This window comes from Hydra vulgaris, chromosome 01 (assembly GCF_038396675.1).
Source record: "Hydra vulgaris chromosome 01, alternate assembly HydraT2T_AEP".
NCBI classification, from domain to species: domain Eukaryota; kingdom Metazoa; phylum Cnidaria; class Hydrozoa; order Anthoathecata; family Hydridae; genus Hydra; species Hydra vulgaris.
The window spans coordinates 33,123,430-33,146,977 of NC_088920.1; the positions used below are offsets into that span (position 1 = coordinate 33,123,430).

At 26.7% G+C, this 23,548-nt stretch overlaps 1 protein-coding gene across 1 annotated transcript; it reads right to left on the reverse strand.

Annotated features, from left to right (window-relative positions):
• Positions 1-848: 848 nt before the first annotated feature.
• Positions 849-22,056, reverse strand: LOC100211659 (lysosome-associated membrane glycoprotein 1). The gene is made up of 6 exons (XM_065787948.1): positions 21,906-22,056; positions 17,760-17,798; positions 6,114-6,439; positions 1,734-1,884; positions 1,368-1,568; positions 849-1,249 (listed from the first exon to the last, which is right to left on the reverse strand). The coding sequence occupies exons 1-6, from the start codon at positions 21,940-21,942 to the stop codon at positions 1,098-1,100; spliced, it is 906 nt and encodes a 301-aa protein (XP_065644020.1). The 5' UTR covers positions 21,943-22,056; the 3' UTR covers positions 849-1,097.
• Between the last annotated feature and the right edge of the window lie 1,492 nt (positions 22,057-23,548).

Consider the following 23,548-nt stretch of genomic DNA (forward strand, 5'->3'; position numbering starts at 1 on the left):
TTATGCTCAGAACATTTAATAAATGTATTTATAGATTTATTACTGCAAAATTATTTAAAAATTAAGTTTCTGCTCCAGGTACCGCGGCAATTTTTTATTAAGCGGTGAAAGTAGTTTCAGCAAATCAATGTTAATTAAAACCTACAAACAAGCATCGAGGACGCAAGAAAGATTGGCGTAGCTTGCAATACTCTCCATTAAAAGAGACGGGAGTCAAAAACTCGACCTCAAAATCATTGAATAATTTTCTGTAGGAAAATCTTGCTGTAATAAATTTATCTATTTGTCAGTAATTTACGTTTCAACTTTAAATCCTATTGGTTGATGTTACATATTATCAATGTAAATTTATGAACATTGTCGGATCAATTTAAAACAAATTATTAAAATAGTCAAAATCTGGCTGGTAATAACAAAGCTATTAATTACACAAAAAATACGTATAGCTTAATTAACGCAAGTCAATCAACTTGCGGCATATAAAAAAAAAGCATATAGGATTTAACAGGAAATAATATTGGTAAGTAGTTTTTATTTCATTACTTTATTTCTGCAGGAGGCCTGTAAATCTTATCGGAGTCCTATAATTTCCTGGGCGTACAGTATTAATCCTACTTCATATTATATATTATCTTTTACATTCTTTATGGGGAAAACTAAGCAGCTGATTAAACCAACCACATACATTTGTTTATTTCTGAACATAGAAAACCGAATCTACGAAATAAAAAACAAGAATAAAATTTGCTTTGCGTTGTTACTTTTATAAACTCTGGAATCAATTTTTTACAGTAAAGTTATTTTAATGTGCAAATTAAGAAAATATTTTTTAAAATAAAATGACTACATTATCTTTTATTTCTATATTTTATAAAATCAAGTCTTTCAAATAAATAAACAAAGAATTAGAAATTTTTTTTCATTTTAACAGACTAACGAATTTCACACCAAATTTTTTTTATTAAAAAATAGCTGACAAGGTATGTTTGTTATTCTTCAACAAGGGTTTATCTTTGAACGTTAACAAAACAGGTTAATTCTTTCCCGATAAGGTTACCAACATCAAGAAAAACAAGAGTTTTATAAAGAACTTCATGCTAAACCTTTTGATAACCGCGGTTACCACGTCTTCTACCAATTAAATACGCAACAAGAACGATAACAATAAGTCCGGCTAAAGCACCGCCAACAGCAATCGGAACGACACTACTTGTCTTTTCTGATGAAGATTTAGAAGGGCAAGTGACGGCTAAATGAAAAAAGTTAAATAGCTAAATTTTAAATAAATAAAAAATTTATTAAAAACATCTATATGACAATATTACGCAACTATAAATACAATTTCTATTATCCATTAAAATACTTACTACTGTTGCTAAATGATGCACAGGTTAAATATGCTTGAACTCGTAATTTTGTAAAAATTACTTTAACTTGATTTTTTTCTATGTCTTCTTGGATAACCTCTATTTCGTCGTTACATGTATACGAATTATTTATAGAAGCCGTTAAAACCGGTTTTTTTTTAGAGTTAGAAGCTGCACTTTCCAGTAAAGTGTTATTATTGTCTAATCAATAAAGTTTAATAATAAACAAATCTTTAGTCTATGTGTATCGGAGACAAATTAATATAGCATATAAGTGACAATTTTTTTTTTAAAATGGCCTTAATCAAAAACAAAAAATTATTTTGTTGACGTATATATATGTATGCACGCACACATAAATCATACCTTTCACTTGAATATTCACCAATTGCCAACTTGATTGGGTTCTATTAAAGGACATCGTAAGTGATATCGCATGTGATTTGTCAGTCAGTGTTACATTCGGTAAACCAATACATGATCCAATTAGAGAATCATCCCGATTTAGAAAAAAATCCTGAAAATAAAGCTCACTTTAAATTTATTAAAGAAACAATAAATCACCAGGTAAATTCACGAAATAAGTAACAGCAACAAAACAATAACAAACCATTTTTGTCCAAAAAAAAAAAAAAAAAAATGTATCACAAATAAGTAAATATCCTTTGTACACTAATCAGCTCCACTCCAGGAGTGGAGCCACAAAGTTTAATTTACATAAATGCTTTCCATTTGAAGCAAGGCGATCTATACTGAAGCCCTATTCATCGCGCAACCGTAAGCCGTGACTGGGGGCCAATTATTTTTACGGATTATCAGCAACTCTGCTATAAAATTATATTTTGGAGTCAAAATATGACTCTTAATGAGTTTAATTAGTTTATTTAGAAATATTGATATTAAAATGTAATTAAAAGTTAAAATTTTATATTTATAAAAAAATTAAAACAAAGAAAATATTTGCATATATTTAAACAACAGATACAAATCATTCTTTTTTAAACAAATTTATGATAACTTTAAAATTGCAGGTTCTTTATTAGATCTTGGTGTAACTTGTACACAAAAATTGTTTAAAAATATATTAGCAAGTGTGTTGCAATGTTTTTGATTAATTTCAAAATAGTAAAATTCAGAAACAAGCAAAAAGATGTCACTTAAGGACTTATGACAAACTTTATCTTTTATCGAATGGAATAAGACAAAGCAAAAAAAACAAAGATAACAACAGTGATGTGTGATTTATATACACTTTTTCTATAATTTGTTGAACATTTATTAAGTAGACATCCCCGGAACCTTGTCTCAATTTCCCAAATTCTTTTTCTAAGTGGTCACTTGTAAACATACCAAGAAGAACATAACCATGACTTATTGCTAATAAATATTTACATAGCTCGACAATACTATAGCAAGTATGGTGCGTTGATTTTAAAGTATCATTAGATAACAGCTTCACTCTTTTGCCATTTTTACAACACATTTCAAGAGCCATATCACCAAACTGAAGTAGAATACTAAGACGGCAATCATCAGAACTACAAACAGGTGCTTCTAGTGGATCATTGTGTCTTACATCAGCTCTACGATCCTTCACATTCAAAATTTTCCACCAAGTTATTACTTTACTTTTAAATATTGCAGTATCCTTAGAATTTGAAATTATTTGAAAATAGGTCAGCAAGGCATGATATGTCTTATCTGAAAAAACTTTAAGGCAAGTCTGACTATTTCATTCAAGACTGACAATTTGACTAAATTTTCAATTAACAATTTGATATAAGCATTTAAGGTGCTCCCATTTAGCTGTTCTTTGAATACCATTATCACTGTACACTAGTTCCCCAGTTTTTTCTGTAAGCCATAGATTCCTAATGTTTTTTAAAAGATGAACAAAGTCAAATAGTAAATACATCCCATCTACTGTTTTCCAAGGTTTTTCTGGAACAGTATAATATAATTTAAAAAATGCTTGGTTTACACGATTACCATCACAGATAACAACTTTTACATTGCCAGATGATGGTTTTATAAGTTTTATGCGGGAGTTTATTTGTTCAAACAGAAAATTTGAACCTAATTTTGAAATTGGAATCATCTTATTACAGAAATTTAGGACCACCTTTGAGACATACTATCATAGTTCCCAACACAGTTTTAGCCAATAATGATGCATCATCTAAAGATTTATCAAACAATGTTCCACCATGGTAAAGCATCATTTTTTTAAAAGATTTTTTTGAGTCTAAGAAAATAGCATCATCAATTTTGCAAACTTTTGATGTTATGCGTGTCAAAGTACTAACTGATGGCAATTGAAAATCCTTTCTTTTTTTATTGTATAAAACACGAGATGTTAAAAAAAAAAAAAAATCAAAAAGACGTATAATAGTATCTGATTCATATATTTTTTTCCCAATAAGTTTTGCAGACATAACTGATATTTGTTTCTGAATAATGTTTTTCTTATAATCTATTTCCATGACATTTAAAAAATGTAGTATTTCCTCAAACTTTGACCAAGAATCAACAATATTTATACAACTTTTACACAAACTTTCTATAAAACATTTTATTACACAATGAAATGTTTCAAAATGAAAATTCTCAAAAATTTTAACAAGAAATAAAGGAATACCATCATAAAAGGTAATAGATTAAATATTAACTGTTTTTTCAATCATATATGCTATAATTGAAACTGAAAAAACCCTGAGATTATTTAATAAAACATTTTTAAAATCAATACATGTTGCTGTATCAGCCAATAAAAAAGTGCTAAGTTCATCAGTTCTAACATTTCTAACAATGCTTAAAGATTTCCATGTTGTGCGATGACGTGGTAATGGAGTAGGTATTCGACTTTTCTGACCTTGGCATTTTCCGTTTTTGTTTTCCTTGAACAGTAACTTTTTCAAAAACTGTTTGGCCAATGTAATTGGCAAATAACAGTTTTATCTGAAACTAAAAGATTAGAATTTGGAATACTTTTTATCCAAATACTTCTTTGTTCTTTATCTTTGAGAAAACGATAAACTGGTCGATATAAACGATAAACGATCAAAGCTTTTATTACTTTTGGTACTTTAGTAATTAGTTTTGCAGCCATATACACAACATTTTTTTGGCATCTATAAAGTATAACTATTTAAAAGAATATAAAAATATGCAAACCATAACACTTTCAAACACTTTTTTGTCAAATATAATAGATCACTACCCATATCAGTCATAATAAATGTGTATATATATATATATATATATATATATATATATATATATATATATATATATATATATATATATGTATAACTCTTAGCATTGTATATTATATACAATGTTAGGAGTTATATATAACAATGTTATATATATATATATAATATATATAACATTGTTATATATATAATATATATATATATATATATATATATATATATATAAATAATATATAACTCCTAACACTCTAAGGAGTTAACAAGTAAAAATACAGTGTTTTAAAATTATTTACAAAAATTTTTAATTTAAAAAACATTGATAATACAAAGTTATTCGAAATATAAACGAAATATAAAAGCATTCCATGCTTTAAATCCATTGTGTTTTCTTAGAGTTTTATTTTAGACTATAGTCTTTTCATGATCAATAACCACAACATAGCCAGCTACTGCAGAATCAATAATATTAGCCAACTAATACCGCCAACTAATAGCAACATAAAACAACACAGCCAACTAATACTGCAGAATCAATAATATTCTCTAAAGATGTAAATTTTTATAATTATATTAAAAAAAAAAGATAACATAATAATTTATTCAATGCACACATAAAGCCCAACCTAAAGGAGTCAAAAACCAGGGTCATGACATACCTATCTTTAGAAAATAACATCAAGAAAAAATATATTTCAGGAATCAAGAAAAAAAAAAAAACACTTGTTAATAATGGATACTATTAAATTGAAAAAAAAAATTAAAGGAAAAATAGGGAAAGATCAATTGGAAATTTTTGAAAAGTGCTAAGGGAAACTTTCTTTTTTTCTATGAGTCTTGAACATTTGTTGTACTTTACCACATTGATTTTTTATCTACATTTAATTTACTATTATTGCGCAAAGTGTCCTGAAAAGAAAAAACTAGATTAAAATCCTGCATGAAAAAAATATCCAGAGCAAGTTTTTAATTGTACAAATGGAAATAACTTTAATACAAATTTTAAGATAAATACTTCTCAGTAACAATCCACAACAGATGCTCAACAGCCTGCTTGGCCTTTTGGTGATTCTTTTTGAAATCTTTAACAATGGCTCGAATGATAAGTTCATAAACTTGTCTTGCTTAAAACCCTTGTTGATTTAGGACCCCACGCCCTTGTACACAACTGTACGCTTTCAATGATTCGCCCCCCCCCCTGTGTATGTACACTTTATTTATTACCAAAATCAGCCCCCTCCCTAATGCATAAATCTTTTAAAACATTAAAAATAAACAAAACTTTTAGTTAATTCGACATTATATGTAACATAATATATTGATTTTTCTAGAAGTTTGCATAATATTATACGAAAAAGAATCTTGTCAAAAAAAGCTATTAGTTTTGCGTTATATTACACAAAAAAGAACTATGTCAATAAACAAATAATGTTAACAAATGTTCTTCCATAAAATACTTTATTAAAATGTTAAAACAAAAGTTCTTAAATGTATTGAATATAATTTTTAAATATAGATAATCTAAAATCTTTACCAATTTTTTACTGCCACTAATAATAACTTCGATTTTGCCTTCAAATTTAATACAAGGTGTGCCATTTTTTGGAAATTGAAATACCAACATATTTGGATCTGGTGTTGGAGGTGGTGCTACTGAACTGCTAACTACAACATTTGAAGATACAGAAGGTTTAATACTTGAAGAAATTACTGAAGTTACATTTGCATGCAAAGTTGAAGTAGATACAATAGTTGACAAACTTTTAAATGAAGAAGTCACTGACATGATTTGAGCGCTTGTTGAATGAACAGAAAATGAGCTGATAGCGATTGTCGTAGATGTAACATTAGAATTAGTCTCTGAAAATGTAGCAATTAAATATATAAAAATCAAAATAATACACAAGCCTTCCCAGGAAACGCGTGCGGTTTTTTGTCTTGTATGACCACACGCGAGAATTTTATTTTAGACAACTTGGTCATGACAATAAAAAACATAAAAACCAAAACTAAAAAAATAGGAAATAGAAAGAAATTTAAATAAATAAAAAGAAATTAATAATTAAAATGATTTGTGTAATGTTTTCATTTTTCTTTATAGTGGTTGTTACATTCAGCAATAAAATTAGAGCAAAAAGGCGAGCAAAAAAAGAAAAGAATAAAGTTTTTATTCTACACTAAAAAAAAAGATTTTCCGAAAATGTTATAAAAAATAAAACAATAAACTTGCAACTACAAAAGTAATAACACTCTAGTAACTAACTGCATTATAAAAGTAATAACTCAATATATTGTTATTACTTTTATAACGCACTTACAACTTTTATAATTCATTCTTTGTTCAAACAATTCAAGTAATCCCAAATTTTAATTGAAGTAGAAAAGCATCTAGAAAAATAGAATGGATGTTCAAGTATTATTTAAAACTTAAGGATTTCGAACAACTTTACAAAAATGTATTGTATAAAAAGTTTAGCATTATGAAATATTTTACTAATGGTTCATAAAAAGGCGCATTGATTTTAAAATCAACCAATAAATATTTTTAATGGGTTGATTTTAAAGTTACGCTGTTGCTCAAGCAACGATACCATTGCTTTAATTTTTTCCTTAAAGTTACAGTAGTGATTTCTGATTGGTTGATTTTTTTCTTTCTTTATTTAAAGAATGCATGCCCAAAACAAAACCCTTAATTGATGTATGTACGCTCACTGCGCCTATCCTTAAATCTATAAATGTACACTCACTGCGCCTATCCCTAAATCAGTTGATGTATGTAAATAATAAAAATAAATGTAACTTTCAATATACAACAATAATAGCAACTTTCAATAAAAAATAGTTAAAAAAACACTTTTTTTTCTTAGTGAAGGACTTGATCCCGGATCACTGTGGTAGATGAACCAACGAGATACCACAATGCTAAACGCACAATGTAGAGTTGCAATTCTTTTTAAATTTGTACAAATAAAACTACTGAAACCAACCAATAATATTTGCAGCCGTGACTAAAATCAAACTTTACTACCGTAAGATAAAAAATAAAAACGGTACCGTTGCGCTAGCCACAACATTAAAATTAACGCGCATTTTTACGGACTATTAGTAACGTTTTTCATAACGCTAAACTTTTTATAAAGTTGTTTAAGTGATCTAAATGTTCCTGGAGTTTTTAATAATATTCAAATATCCGCTTTATTTTTCTAGATGCTTTTCTACTTATACTGTTTGTTTTGTTTTTTATAACTTTCTCGCTAACTAACTTAGAATAATTTACTCCTTAAAAACAAAGTACACGGCTTTGCATAAACTAAAATTTTGAAGACCAGATATTTTTCCAAAGTTTGCAAATTCCGATCGCTTAATTTAACCCTGGATATATAATTGCTACATTAAGATTATACAAATATATTTTACAAACAGATGACAATTTATATTTTCGCTTTCTTTAAAAAATAAATAAAAAAAAATAAATAGGAAAATCATTCTTTTTTAATGTTTAAAACTGTTTTTTGTTGTTGTTGTTGTTGTTGCTTTGATTTACTGAATTTTGTTGCTGAAAATAACCACTATGAAGAAACAAAAATAAAAACAGTACACAAATTATTTAAATTATTATTATCATTATTTTCAATTTAAGTTTATTTTAATTTCCTATTTTGTTATTTTTCTTTGTTTTTGAAACTTTTTTCAGAAACGCATAAAACTTGCGATTGGCTGTGACCAAGTTATCTAAAATAAAATACTCATGTATGGACATACAAGACGAAAAACTGCACACGTTTCCTGGGAAGGCTTGATACAAATTGTAATACAGTAAAATCTTGCTAACTTAGATCCAGACTTTAATTAAGTCATAGAGATTTTTTATTTCCTTTAAATTTAGTATCCTGAAAAGTTCTACACTGGTTAAGTAGAACCATTTGCTTATTCTCTATACTATTTTGGCATATTGTTTCTAAAACCATTCACTTATTTTCTATAGTTTGCAAGAAAAAAAAACTCCCCTAACTAGAATTTTTATTTCAAATTGCACGTAAGTGCATATAATAAAGTAATTCAGAACCATTTTGAAGTCAAAGCTTTGTAGTTTGTAAAAGAACTCTTGTGTTTCAATTCTCAAGTATTTTAGAGTGTTTTGTTTAAACAACATTAGTTTTTTTTTTTTTTAATGGTGCATTAGCGTTCACATATTGGAAAGTCCTTCGTTTAAAATATCTTTATATAATAATAAAATAAAAATTACCTAAATTAAATCTCTACTAATCAATTCATTTTGTTTTAATTTATTTGAAGTTGAATTGAAAAGTTGGAGTAAAAGATTATTCAACAAGAGCATTTTTGTCATTACCTTGCACTGCATAAGAGCAAATAAAACTTTAAAATATTAAACCCTAAAAAATAAGGCAATTAAAGTTGCTATGGATTATCAAAAATTTTAGCTTGTTATTGAGAAATTAAACAAACTCAGTTACTTTGAGCGAATCAGAAGCACTTCATGCTGTTACTGTGCAAAAAACACTTAAAAGGCTAGACAACTGTGCACTATTTAAATGGATTAGAGAATGCAATAAAAAATTTTCATTATAAGGTAGCATTGATTATTGATGCACATCCAAATATTCAAATGGGTTACACATTTAACTTTCTTCCCCCAAATATAACTATCAATATAAAAAAATATATATATTTAAAAAAATGTTTGAAATGACTGAAATGTTTCAAACGACAACTATCTGACATTATTATAACACCAGGTTGGCAGCCTATAGATCAAGAAGCCATTAAATCATCGAAGTACAATTATTTCAATAGGATTTAAATTTGTACAAAAAAAAAGTACAATTGATGTCAATAGGATTTAAATTTGAAAAAAATTTAAATCCTATTGACACCAGAAAATAAATGCCTAGAACCTTTATAAAAAGCTATGATTCTATAAAATGTTATAGCTCTATAAAACGTTTTTATTTTAAAAGACACCAATAACTTTAAGAGTAATATAAAAATTTAAATTTTTAGAGTATAGTAACAATACTTATTTTAATGATTTGTACTAAAATTATTTTTCTTAACACATTTAAAATAAAGAGTGGTAATATTTATATCACAAGTGTAGTAATTTATTGAAACTTTAATAATATTTTTAATCAAATAATTAATAAACATTAAGATAACGAAATAACAAATGTTTTCATAGTTATACTTGTTGAGCCTAACTACAACTATTAAGAGATTTTAAAATAAATATAATATAATATACAATAATAAACCTTCAATAACGTGTAATCAAAATCTTGTGAAGGTATAGAATTATTTTAAAAGAAACAAAAATGGTTTTTAGACAAAGTACACACACAAGGTAACATGAGAAGGATCTACTACAACACACATGTCAAAATATGAAACATGCAAACATACAGTAACAATTGAAAACTAGTTTATTAAGACATTAAAATCAAAGGGAGTTCTCTTAAAGCCAAGAGATATATTATAGCTGATTAAAAATCAGTCTGATTGAATTGAATAGTATAGACAAAATTTAAGGTAACATTTAGAATACTCTTAAAGAAATGTTAGCAGTTTTGTCTCCTTTAAAAGTTACTGTTAAAGCACAAGCAGAAAACATGACATTGGCATATGCCAAAGAACTAATAAAGTTTTAAAGTTTTTAAGTATTAAAGTGTAAACAAGTAAAAGTTATTTACAATTTTACTTTTACTCATAGATGTAACTTACTTTAATGGTAAGTCATGTAAAGTAAATTACTTTGAAAAGTAGTTTTGGTTATAATTATGTAAAAATTTTACATCGAAATGTAATTTACTTTTTAAATGTAAAAAAAGTTATTTATTGAGTAAACTTACGTAAATATAATATTTAAAAAACATAACACTTACTTTACAAAGTAAATTAAAACTACACCACAACAACAAATTACTTTTAGGTGTATAAGTAACTAATTAGCAATAACAGCTTACATAAGAGTAATTTGAAAAAAATTGTTATTTACTTTTATAAATAAAAGTAAATTTTTTCTTTGAAATTTAATATTTTACTTTGTAAGTAAGTAAAATGTAAGTTATATTATTTACTTTCTCAAAGAACAGTCAATTCATGTCGATTTAACATAAATTTTGAGATAGGTAGTGTATTCAAATCCATTGCCTTTTTGAGGGCACTCCTGGGTAATACTTCAGGTAATACTCTGATGTATGTGGGCAGTGTTTGTGGTGGGGCATCAGGAAAGAATTTTTTTTCACGTATATCATAAAGGATAGTTCTATTATAGTTAGGAGCAAATATAGTCAACATATGGGTATACTAGTAGTGTGGAGACGGGCTCCCTGCAACAGGAGTGATAATAGGGGCTGCTAAATAATCATTGATTTCTTATTTCTTTTTTTGTTGAGCAGAAATAGGTTAGTGGCCATAATGAAACTTTGTCGGGGGAAGAAGGGGGCATCATTTCTAAGCTATGATTAATTCATGCATGTTTAAACCTCAACTAAGTCACTGTTTGTTAGAGTGCGCATTTTCTTAAATTTTTTTCTTTGTATTTGCCTTTTCAATCAAGTATTTTGTTATGGTAATATGACACAATATAACATTTTTGGTATCTGCAAAAACATCGACTGCTAGAACAGTTTTCAAAAAATTATAACTCATTTTAACTATCTGATATAATTTATATGATTATAAGAGCATTTATTCGATATAATCTTTTATTGCGTTTTATCATATATAATTTATTTGAAAAAAAAAAGTAAGGAAAACTGTTCAATCTTCTAATATAGGTTGTGGGCACCCTAATAACCTCTTTTTTGTTGTGTTGCCCAACCCGCACAAGGACGATTAGAAAAATAAAACCTTATTCAATTAAAATAGTGCTTTAGAATAAACTTGTAATTTTTTTTTTCAAACCTTAGTTTGACTTCACAAGATGCTAGTCGGCTATCAGTTGTCCCGGAATCTTGCGATTGATTTCACTACCTTTTAGACTAGCTAGAGCTCTGAAACTTCCATCTGTGTAATTTTGATAAAAGTACATCTTAAAATTGTTTTCAGAGTCAACTGTAGAACTCGACTTTTTTGAATCTCTTTTTTTTTAATTTTACTTTATCTTAACAGCATTTGTGTAGTCCTGATGGACATGCATGTTAAATTTGTTTCCTGGGCAAGGGGGGTCGTACCCTTTTTTTTTTCTTCTTTAAAGTTGGGGTTTATAACCTTATAGAAAGAAAGATTTTTTGCATAAAAGCTTTGAAAAGACATATTTTGATTAATTTGTTTTAGTATTAATATTTTTGTCGAGAGGAAATAAGTTAGTGGCCCTGATAAAAATTTACCATAAAGAAGCTGGGCATATTTATAGAAATGCTGCTGCTTTTTGCTTCTCTTAACCAGCGTCGTTGCTGTTAGGGCCGTCCTGAAGAGATCTCTCATTGGGGAAAAGGAGGTGGTGGTGGTGGGGAGTTGTTGTATGTGTTTTTTGCCAACTAGAGACACACAAACACACACAAAAAAAAAGGTCCTCAATATTTGACATTTGCCAACTATACTTCAAAACTTGCCAACTGAAATGCTAAATGTACAAATGTGCTAACTCAAATACATATGTAATAGCTTGGGGAGGGGGAGGGGGATACCTCTTCTCCCCTGTTCAGCCCTGGTTATAATAACCACTCTAACAGAAATAACAAAAATTTTTATTTTTGTTTATTTATTAATAGCTATTCATAAAACTGTTGTCTGGAATGAACTAATTTAAATTAGTCTATTCCAGACAATCATTCCCTTATTATCTAACAATTATTCTAGTTAGTCATTTCCAGAAATAACTTTCATTTTGGTTAGATTGGTTTTTAACAACAACCACGCTGAATAAAAGAAGCCAAAATACAAAACTTAGAATAAAATTGCAAAATGCAGAGCCATTTCCAAAGCAAGAACAATAAACCAGACAGTTTTAAATTTTTTTTTTAATATAACTGATGAAAATAACGTCAAAATTAATAATAAAAAAAATTAAAGTTAAAAAAGTAAAAGTAATCAACTTAAAATAATTTTTTAACTTTTCATAACCACAACAACCGCTGATTTTAATTTATTTAATATAACAAATTTAGTAGAATGGTTCAAAAAGCACACTTTTAAATTTAAAATTACAGTGTCTCAAAAAATTATCCGACCAAACACTTTTTTAAATATTTTTCCTAAAAAAAGTGCTGTATTTTCGTAAATTTAGACTTTTTTGGTAAACTCAAGATTAATAAAAATAAAAGAACATGTTTTTAAATAGATTTTCTTTATTTCAATGTAAAATACGAATCATAAAGTTTTCAGTCTTTAAATAAATGAACTTAGGTCGTTTTTTTATTGTCAAAAAAATATTCGACCAAACACATTATTTGTTCCATAATAAATTATTATATAACAAAACAATTATTTTAATACTTTGTTGGGCCTCCCTTTGCTTGGATTACAGCTTTTAGACGTCTAGGCATTGATTCGACTAAAGATTTTGTTTCTTCTGATTGAATCTTTTCCCAGGCTTCTTCAATTGCCACTTTGAGGTTTTCTTTTTTGGAAAATGACCGATCTTCAATTTTTCGGTCTACAATTTCCCACAAATGTTCAATGGGATTAAGGTCCGGTGATTGTGCAGGCCATTCCAAGACCTCAACATTATTTTCAGCAAACCACTCCTTTGTTTTAGTGGCACAATGCTTGGGATCGTTATCTTGCTGAAATGTAAAATCAGATCCTAGCCAAAGTTTTCGAGCAGATGACTTCAAATTTTGCTTTAATATGTTTCTGTATTGCACCTGATCCATTATAGTATCAATAAACTGGAGTTTTCCAACACCCTTCCAAGCCATTGAACGCCATACCATCACGTTACCGCCACCATACTTGACAGTTCCTCTCACGCAGCTTAATTTGTAGGCTTCTCCGGCTTTTCTCCAAACTTTTTGGGCTCCATCAGATGACTTTAAGTTGAATTTCGATTCGTCGCTCCACAGGATCTTTTTCCAGAAACTTTACGACATGTTTTTGAACTTCTTAGCAAACTCCAATCTTCTTTTCATGTGTTTCTTACTCAAATATGGTTTATTACGCACAAGTCGTCCTTGAAATCCCTGGTCTCGGATACGATTTCTGATTGTCTGATGGGATAATTTGATTCCATAATTTTCTTCAGCTTGCTCAGCCAGTTTTCGAGCAGAAATGAAGCGATTTTTCTTGACTTGTATAATTAAGTTTCTATCAAAACTCATAATAAAGCAAAATCTGAAGTCATCTGCTCGAAAACTTCGGCTAGGATCTGATTTTACATTTCAGCAAGATAACGATCCCAAGCATTGTGCCACTAAAACAAAGGAGTGGTTTGCTGAAAATAATGTTGAGGTCTTGGAATGGCCTGCACAATCACCGGACCTTAATCCCATTGAACATTTGTGGGAAATTGTAGACCGAAAAATTGAAGATCGGTCATTTTCCAAAAAAGAAAACCTCAAAGTGGCAATTGAAGAAGCCTGGGAAAAGATTCAATCAGAAGAAACAAAATCTTTAGTCGAATCAATGCCTAGACGTCTAAAAGCTGTAATCCAAGCAAAGGGAGGCCCAACAAAGTATTAAAATAATTGTTTTGTTATATAATAATTTATTATGGAACAAATAATGTGTTTGGTCGAATATTTTTTTGACAATAAAAAAACGACCTAAGTTCATTTATTTAAAGACTGAAAACTTTGTGATTCGTATTTTACATTGAAATAAAGAAAATCTATTTAAAAACATGTTCTTTTATTTTTATTAATCTTGAGTTTACCAAAAAAGTCTAAATTTACGAAAATACAGCACTTTTTTTAGGAAAAATATTTAAAAAAGTGTTTGGTCGGATAATTTTTTGAGACACTGTATATGGTTGACTGTGAAGAAAAGTGTCTTGATATTTTATCATAAGATTAAATAACATCAAGAGCTTTTTTTTTCAGTAAATTTGTGTTACTATTTTTACTTTAAATTTTCAAAAATTCAAAGTAAAAAAGTTAACAAAAGTGCAAATCACATATTTAAAATCAGGCCCATATCAAGCTTTTTTTTTTTTTTTTTTTGAAAATTTAACTTTATGTAACGATATGGAGCTAACTTCATTTATGTATTCATGTTTATGTAAAGCTTTGCAAAAGTATTGCGATAATCAGAGTCTGTTAACAATAAACCCCTAAAATGCTAACTTCCCGCGCATGCCATTAGTGTGTGAGCAATGAGTTTATAACATTTATATATACATTTTTTTTAACTCTTTAAACTAAATTTAAGTTCTCTAATAACTAACTTTAAGTCTAAATTTAAGTCTAAAAAAAAAAACTAAATTTAAGTCTCTAATGTCATGCAATAATCTCTTAGTGTTCAAGAACTAAGACCATATAAATTTTGAGCAACCTAACCAATTATTTAGGGGATTTAAAATATTATCTTTAATTAAGTTATAAGTTTTTTAAATTTAATTTTGTCATTGATTTTTTTTTAACTACATAAAGACATTCTTTAATGCAGTGATTGATATTTAATTTTTATAGTTTTTTATTTTTCTAAATTTGCTGACACAAATTATTACTTTTCATTTGAAAAATATAACGAATGGTGGGGACAAGAAGAAGACAAAAATAGTCTTATTGCCAAGCCATTTAATGTCATTAAAAGCTTGCCATTTAAATTTGATGATCTTATTGATATGATATTTATGAATATGATCCATTTAAAATTGATGTGTTTTTCTGAAGTTTGAGTTTAATAAGTTTATTTTAGTTGACAATTAGTTAAGTTTTTTTGGGGAATATATCTAAAAAATTAATATATATGTAGCTGAAATACCTAATTCTCCTGTTTTACTATGTTATTATAGAAAAAGAGAAATCTTTTTCTAAAATAACATACTAAAACAGAAGAAATATTGCATAAATAACAGAAATTTTGAATAATTTTATTATTTTAACATAAAAATAAAATTGTTTGAAAAAATATTATCCATGAAAATATAAATTAAACAAAATACAAAATTTAACTTTAAATTGATTTAAATACAAGTATTGAGTGGTATTATATCACGTTAAAAGGAATGTAAAAAGGTTTCATAATTTGAAAATGCGGTGATTCCTTTATTCACCAAACTGATTAGAATTACTTAACAACATCTTTAACTAATAGTATTATTAATAGTTATGTACAAATGAGGTCTTTTAATGCGTTGTTAATAACCATATTTAACTTATTTAAAGACTTTATGGTAACTAATAATAGAATGGTATCTACATTTTTTTTTTCCAGGCTCCAATCACCACAAGTTTTATTTCTTAATCTACATATAAACCATTGTAGCTCAGGTTATATGTATATTACACAGTGGCGTAGCAAAATATTTTTGGCCAGTAGGCATACAGTTACAGGTCCTAATTTCTGTTTCTCAGGAGCAATAACTTTACTAAATAAAAACAAAAAAAAACTCTTTAAATATATTTTAGGGCTCCTAAACATTGCGGCTCAAGGTTCAGTTGCTTGTGGGATTGTAAGTTTTGCTTATACTGTCCTTGCGGCAGCTTGGCCACTGATACCACACACAGATAAAGATATTTAAGTGAAAATTTCTAAATCTTTCATGCCTATATAAAATTACAGTAGTTATTTAAACCAAGACTTTTAGAGTCAAAGGATGTTCTTGAGCAGGTGGACTTTTATCGTATCAAAGTGGCAAAAAATCTTTAGAAAAAGAGCGTCCTCTTAAAAAGTTCGGGGCTCCTTTACCTTCAGGGTATGATTATGGGGGTATATAGTCCCCATAATTCAGGACAGGTTTAAACTTTCTCTCCTTAGTTTTTAAATAATAAATACATTTGAGTAAAAAACTTGTAAAAAAGAACTAACAACTATGCAAATTATTTTCCTTTCAAATAAACTACCCTTTCTGAGTCTACCATGGGTATATGCGCCTTGTGCTAACTGTTTTGTTTTCATTTTGTCTAAATTCCAGACCTTTCGAATGGTTGGCCAGAAAGTTAATATTCTTGAGACAGTTTGATTCAGAGAATTGTTATTTTAGCTAAAACTATCATAAACCAGAACTAGAGAGGGTTTTAATAATATGCAGAAACCTATTATTGATATTTTCAAACTTTACAGGGAAAAAATACCTAAAACCGAGCAAATCAAATGTTGCAGCAATTTAAATGTTAGTGACTTGAAGTTTTACTTTTTTGCATTACATTTGTACAAGATCGTGTCAAAGTTATTGTAAAATATAAGTAAATTTAATAACTTTAAATAAATTACTTTTAATTTTATTTTATATAATTTATTTTTAATAAAGATTTGTTATTACTTTTAAAATAAAAAATTCCTACTTGAAAAATATAATTTTATTTGTAAATTTAATTTACATTTGGTAGCATATTACTTTTATGTAATTTACATTCATATGCAAGTTATTTTTTAATATAATTTTATTTTAATTAGTTACTTTTATAGGTAAATGTAAATTACAGTTAAAGTAACTTTTATATTGTGTAATGTAATTTTCAAAAGTAATTAACTTTTAAATGTAAAAGTAAACAACTTTTTCATGTGACTTATGTAAAAGTAAATTACTTTTTGATGTAATCTTTTTTTATATAACTTACTTTTGAAAGTAAAAAAACTTACATTATAAAGTAAAAGCTGTTTCAAAAAAATTAACTACTTATATGGAAATGTAAATTTACATAAAACGTTTATAATTACTTACGTAACTTACTTTTTGATAAAAATTAACTTACTCGTGTAAGTAAAAAAAAAGTAAGTAAAAGAGCCATCTATAGTATTACTTCATTTAACATAAGAATATTTAGTATAACATATTTAGATAGTAAAGAGCATTTGATTCTAATAAAATCTTATTTAGTCTAACATACAAAGTACTTTGCTTAACTTGGACAATAACCACTTTCCCTTGAGGCTCTGAGTTAACAGGATTCTACTGTACTTTCAGAACTCTATTTTAGTTTAATCTTATTCAAAGAATTCTTTTAAAATTTATTTTGAGAACTAACAACAGATTACAGATAAATTAACAAAGAGAAAACAAATCAACAAAAAACAATAATCATGCAATTAGGTTATTAATATATTTTAGTATTACCGTTATTTTCTGCTGCTATACTGTTTGTTATTAAAGAACCTAAATAAATAATAAATACAAATTGGAACATGATAAAATATACAGGTTCAAAAAATTGTACAACCATTACTATATTGTAAATAGTGATCAACCGAAATTCTGTTTCGGTCGAAATTTAAATTTTAACCAAAACCAAAATTTCGGTTTTGGTACTTTTTATATATTCGGTAAAAAGCAAAAATTCGGTTGAAAAACATACTGAAAACAGAAAATTTTGTAAGCTTTTAAACTTTTGTCTAATTAAAAAAAAAAAAAAAACAGCTATTTTTGAAAAATTTTACAAGAATATTCACAAAATATTTTGACAATTTTTACAAAAATTTCCGGAATTTTCAAAAAATACCTCAAAAAAATCTTCTTTTTTTTATAACAAAAAAACCTTTCACTAATAACTTAAATCACCTACTTATGAATTAAATCTAAATTACACGTACATATGTAGTAGTGGTGTAGTGGTAGAGTTATCACTTCATAAGCGAGAGGTTTCGAGTTCGATCACCACCATGTCCCTGGTAGTACCGCGCTTAACTTGTTTCTCCGCGCAGCGGCCTTGTTCGTCAAGGTTCGTGTTTTGGAGTTATAGAGTTGAGAGAGGGCTATAACCACAATTAAGTAGCCTCCTCGTCTGTAGTGACCTTCTGGGCCTTGGGGAGGTGAATTAACAAAAAAAAAAAAAAGTAATTAATTCTAACATAATACAAGTATAAATTATATAAATAAATTTTTCTAATAAAATTAATTTTGACTAGCCGAAATGACGGTATCGGTTTCAGTAAAATATTTGCCGAAATGTCGGTTTTGGCACTGAACTAGAGTGCCTAAAATTTCAGTTTGCTTCAGTTTTGGCTTTTTTTTCTGTTTCAGTTGATCACTAATTGTAAAACAATGTACAACCATTATTATATTACTAATAACAATTGAAAGCAAATAAAGACAAGCTATTAAAAATAAATATATTATAAACAAATTCTTTGCAACAATTAAAAAACATTTTTTGTTGAAGCAAACAACAAAAAATATAAGAAAATTAAAAAATAAAATAAAAATAAAACTGTTTACAGGATCAAAAAAATATGTCCTGATAGTATCCCACTAAGTGGTGTGTGTTTATGATGTATGTACGCAAATATAATTGATAAATATTTTCTCAGAGAACATTTATCCAGCTCTATTAAAAAGTTTAACTATTAACTTGCAAGACGTCAGAATTTGATTTCTAGATTTTGTACATGGGGGCTATATCCAATAAACTGTTTTTAATAATTGTTTTTAATAAAGGTTTTTTAAAAAATTCCCGAGTACCTAATAGTTTAAACCAGTGAAGAACAAAAGGAAGTTTTTTTCGATTGGACTGGCAGTGAATGTTGTGGTTATTGGTATCATTCAAAATGTTTGGAAAATGCCATGTCCATTGATTGATTCCTGATTCATACAAACTACAACTTTTTAAGTGTTCTGTCAACCATTTCCTTGCTTTTTAACTCTATTCTTTGTTTTTCAATAACTCCAAACTTAATAGTGGTTGCTTGCAGTCTTGTTGGGAGTAAATCAGAATAATAATAATGAAAAATTATGTCAATTTAAAATAGATAGTTCATCAATAGTTGTTCCTTTTTTGGTATATGGAATAAAACTGTTCTTTTTTAACAAAACAGCTTTTTGTCATAAAAAAATATATATTAAACTTCCTAATGTTAAAAATTCAACTTTTAAAAACTTTAAGTGTTAAGAGTAACCCTATGATCCAAAATTTTAACTTTCAATTTTTAGACCATTTATTGAAGGTAATAACATATTAGAAATCTGAAAACAAAAATGATTCTATATTCTACATAATTAGAGTGGTAGGATCTGAACAAAAATTTAACTTTTGTATTGATTTCAAAGAAGCAGTTGAATATATTCTTCACAATTGTCTGGACCAACATGGGTTGATGGTATATACTTTTGAACAAGCCACGTGATACATATATCTCAGTTTTGATGGGGAAGGCATGAGATGGCATATTTTTATATTTTGACCACGCAAACAATAATTTGTTTTGACAATTTGGTCAGGGCTTTTTTTTGTATCAAAAAGGCGCTGAGTAATTTTTTTTTTTAATTTTGTGTTAAAAACAAATAATATTGAAACTTTTATATTTACAAATATTTCTATATCAGCAAAACACTATTAAATAAATTAACAAACTACTGATAATGATTTTTTTTCAAGTATCAATGATACCTCTATTATTATACCTTATATACCTCTTTTTTATTCATGTTATAAAAATTATGTAAATATGCATTTTTTATAATAAACATTTTTTTTTTTTTTAAAATTCATTTTGATTTTATAAACAACAACCATTTTGTATGACAATAAAATTATTTTAATGAAAACTTTATATAAGAATCATTAAAGTTAATACACTTAAAAAAATTTAGTGGAAAAAAAGTTAATGTATATTAATTTTTAATCTTAAAAAAAAATTCATTTAAAAAGTTTTATAAACAACTACTTTAAACAATATATTGTCTCATTAAATTTTTTATTAGAATGATTCAAGTTACATTATCATTTTTTTTAAATGTGAAAGTATTTACTATCATGTATTTGTATTATTATATGTATTGTTTGTATTTCCATGATATTATAAAAACATTTGCAAATATAAAAAATTCAATGATTTTTATTCCCAACATAATAAAAAACTTAATCAGAATAATCTTAGTGTTTTTGTATTTTAGATTTTATTTTTATCTTGTGTGCTTTAGTTCTAGCTATTATTATTTTTATTTTATTTTTTTAGTCTATACAAGCTTTTTCAGCTTTTTTTTTTTTTCATTTTTTAAACGTTATATTTTCCAAAACATGTTAACAGCCAAGATTAAATTGGTAAAACAAAGTATTATTGGTGTGGTTATATAAAGATCACACACACCTTTCTGATGAAAACTGATATTTGGTAAGATATCAGTCTTTGTCAATATATATATATATATATATATATATATATATATATATATATATATATATATATATATATATATATATATATATATATATATATATATATCATTACATAACAGTATATCATTGCTATTGCTGTATATATTAGAAGTATGAGAACAATTCTGTAATAATTACTATAAAAACATCATCATTAACATTATTACATCAGGGTTCCCATTAGACAAGCAAATTAAAAATCCAGGACTTTCCGTGACAATTTTGGTAATTTTCCATGATAATTTTGGTAATTTTCCATGAAATTGGATTTATTATTTCCAGGACCATTACAAAAAATAAAGTTATAAGTTCAAAGACTTTTTTTTTTTTAAAAAGTCTTGGAACTTATAACTTTTTTTGTGTAAGTCTTAAAATACCTTTTTTTTTTAAAAAAGTCCTGACTTGTTTAAAAGTTTATGCTGTCATCCAGGGTTACTCCAGATAACTTTTGAAGAATATATTAAACTGCTTCTTAAAAACCAATACAAAAACATTTTATTTAATGATAAAACAAAATAACACAAAATGTCAACTACATAACAAGGTAAATAAAAATTATAGATCAAAAGGCATATCATTTACAAAACCTCTGATGCCTAGAAATTTCAATTACATGTTGCAGCATTTTTTTAAATATAATCAGGGAATTCTTTAAAGGAAGACAAATAATCTTTAGCAAGAGGTTATGCAATGAGAGATCTTTTTTGCTAGTTTGGCAAACTTTGGTGACAAACAACCATACTTAACAAATATAAAAAAAAATTGTAAAAAAGGTATTAAAAAAAAAGAAAGATACTTGGAACTTGGATATGTATGTGTATATGTATATATATATATATATATATATATATATATATATATATATATATATATATATATATATATATATATATATATACATATATATATATAATATATATAATATATATATATATTATATATATAATATATATAATATATATATATACATATATATATATATATATATATATATATATATATATATATATATATATATATATATATATATATATATATATATATATATATATATATATATATATATATATATATATATATATATATTGTAAATAAAACATAAAAATACTTACAGACTAAAGTTGTATAAACAATAAAGAAAGAATTCATTTTTTTATAAAATAGTAAAAATTCAATCCTTTAAATAAAACGCTAAAACAGATTACACCCAACGCACTGACATGTAGTAATGATTTTTAATTTATCAATAGTGATAAAAAAATGAAATCACATGACTTCACGTAGTTTAATTATTAGTCACATGACGTTTGTCGATTGGTTGAAAAATTTATAAGTACGTAATGGTCACGAGAAATGAATTTTATAAAATATTTTAACACATTAACATAAATAGAAACTAGTAAGTTTGTTTAAACACGTAGTACAAGCAATTTGGGAGAAAAAATCAAGGCAGCGTTTAATAAGCTTTATTTAATATTTTAAGGATTTTTCTTTATTAAAAAATTTAATTCTTTAAATAAATTAAATATGATGCAAATAAAAGAAAATTCAACTCAAAAGTTAAATTCCTTTTTTATTTAATTTAACTTTTCTTTATAAAAAAAATTTAAATTCATTTATTAAGTAAATTAAAAATGTTAACTAAACCAATCACACTTAATTTACACACGAACAACCCATTATATTTTCAAATTCAACTTTCAACAATCCGCAAATTTATGCTATGCATTAAAGCGCATTTCCGCCAACTTACCCTTACGTCATTAAAAAAAAATATAATCGATTGGTTAAACGGAAAAAAAGTATAAATATTTAATGTTTTGAAATTAAAATTAGACTTGATTTTCAAAAACTATAATGGCTTGCAAATTTAAATAAAAAACTAAAGCTTTTTTATGTTTGAAAAGTTATGGCAATCCATAACATTTCATAAGAATCATAAGAATAAATTTTCTGGTCGCATTTCAGGAAGAAAATTGGATATTTATTGTAAAAAATGATACGAAAATTGTGAATTTTTGCACAGGATTGAAATTTTTGAAGATACCAGTAATTATCTCAAAAATGGCAATTGAAACCATACTAAGGTTCTCGATATTTTACATTTGCCAACTATACTTTAAAACTTGCCAACTTTAATGCTAAATACACCTCTGTATAAATGATCCAAAAACTACAACATAAGGGCTTTCAACCTTACTCAAATATCAAAAAAACTGCTGCAACCCTATTTATCAGAATGCTTTCATTACCCAATGATAATGTAACTTTCAAATTACAGATAAATATACTTTATTTCTTAAACATTTTTCATTGATCATACTAAGTCTTCCGTTATACCGTACATTGACAAAATCCTTCACTTTATTCCTGATAAAGTCAAAGAAGTACACATGTTCAGCGATAATGCCACTTCTCAGTTCAAAAACAAAAGCATTATGGCTGCAATGGTTGTGTTTGAAAAACGTTTTCATGAAAAATTCTTCTGGCATTTCTTTGCAGCGATGCACGGGAAAGGAGTGGTTGACGGAATAGGAGCTGCTGTTAAGCGAATCGCAGCCCCGAGAGTTAAAGCTAGTTAATACGAAATCAGGTCAGCAGCAGATTTTGCGTTAGCATTACAAGATTTGCAAATATCTGTAATTAACATGTCAGAAAACGATACAAGACAACAAAAAATGAACTTGGATTTAGTTCAATTTTAAGTTATTCAAGAAAAATCAAAGGTATATCAATATCACATTATTTTTATGTT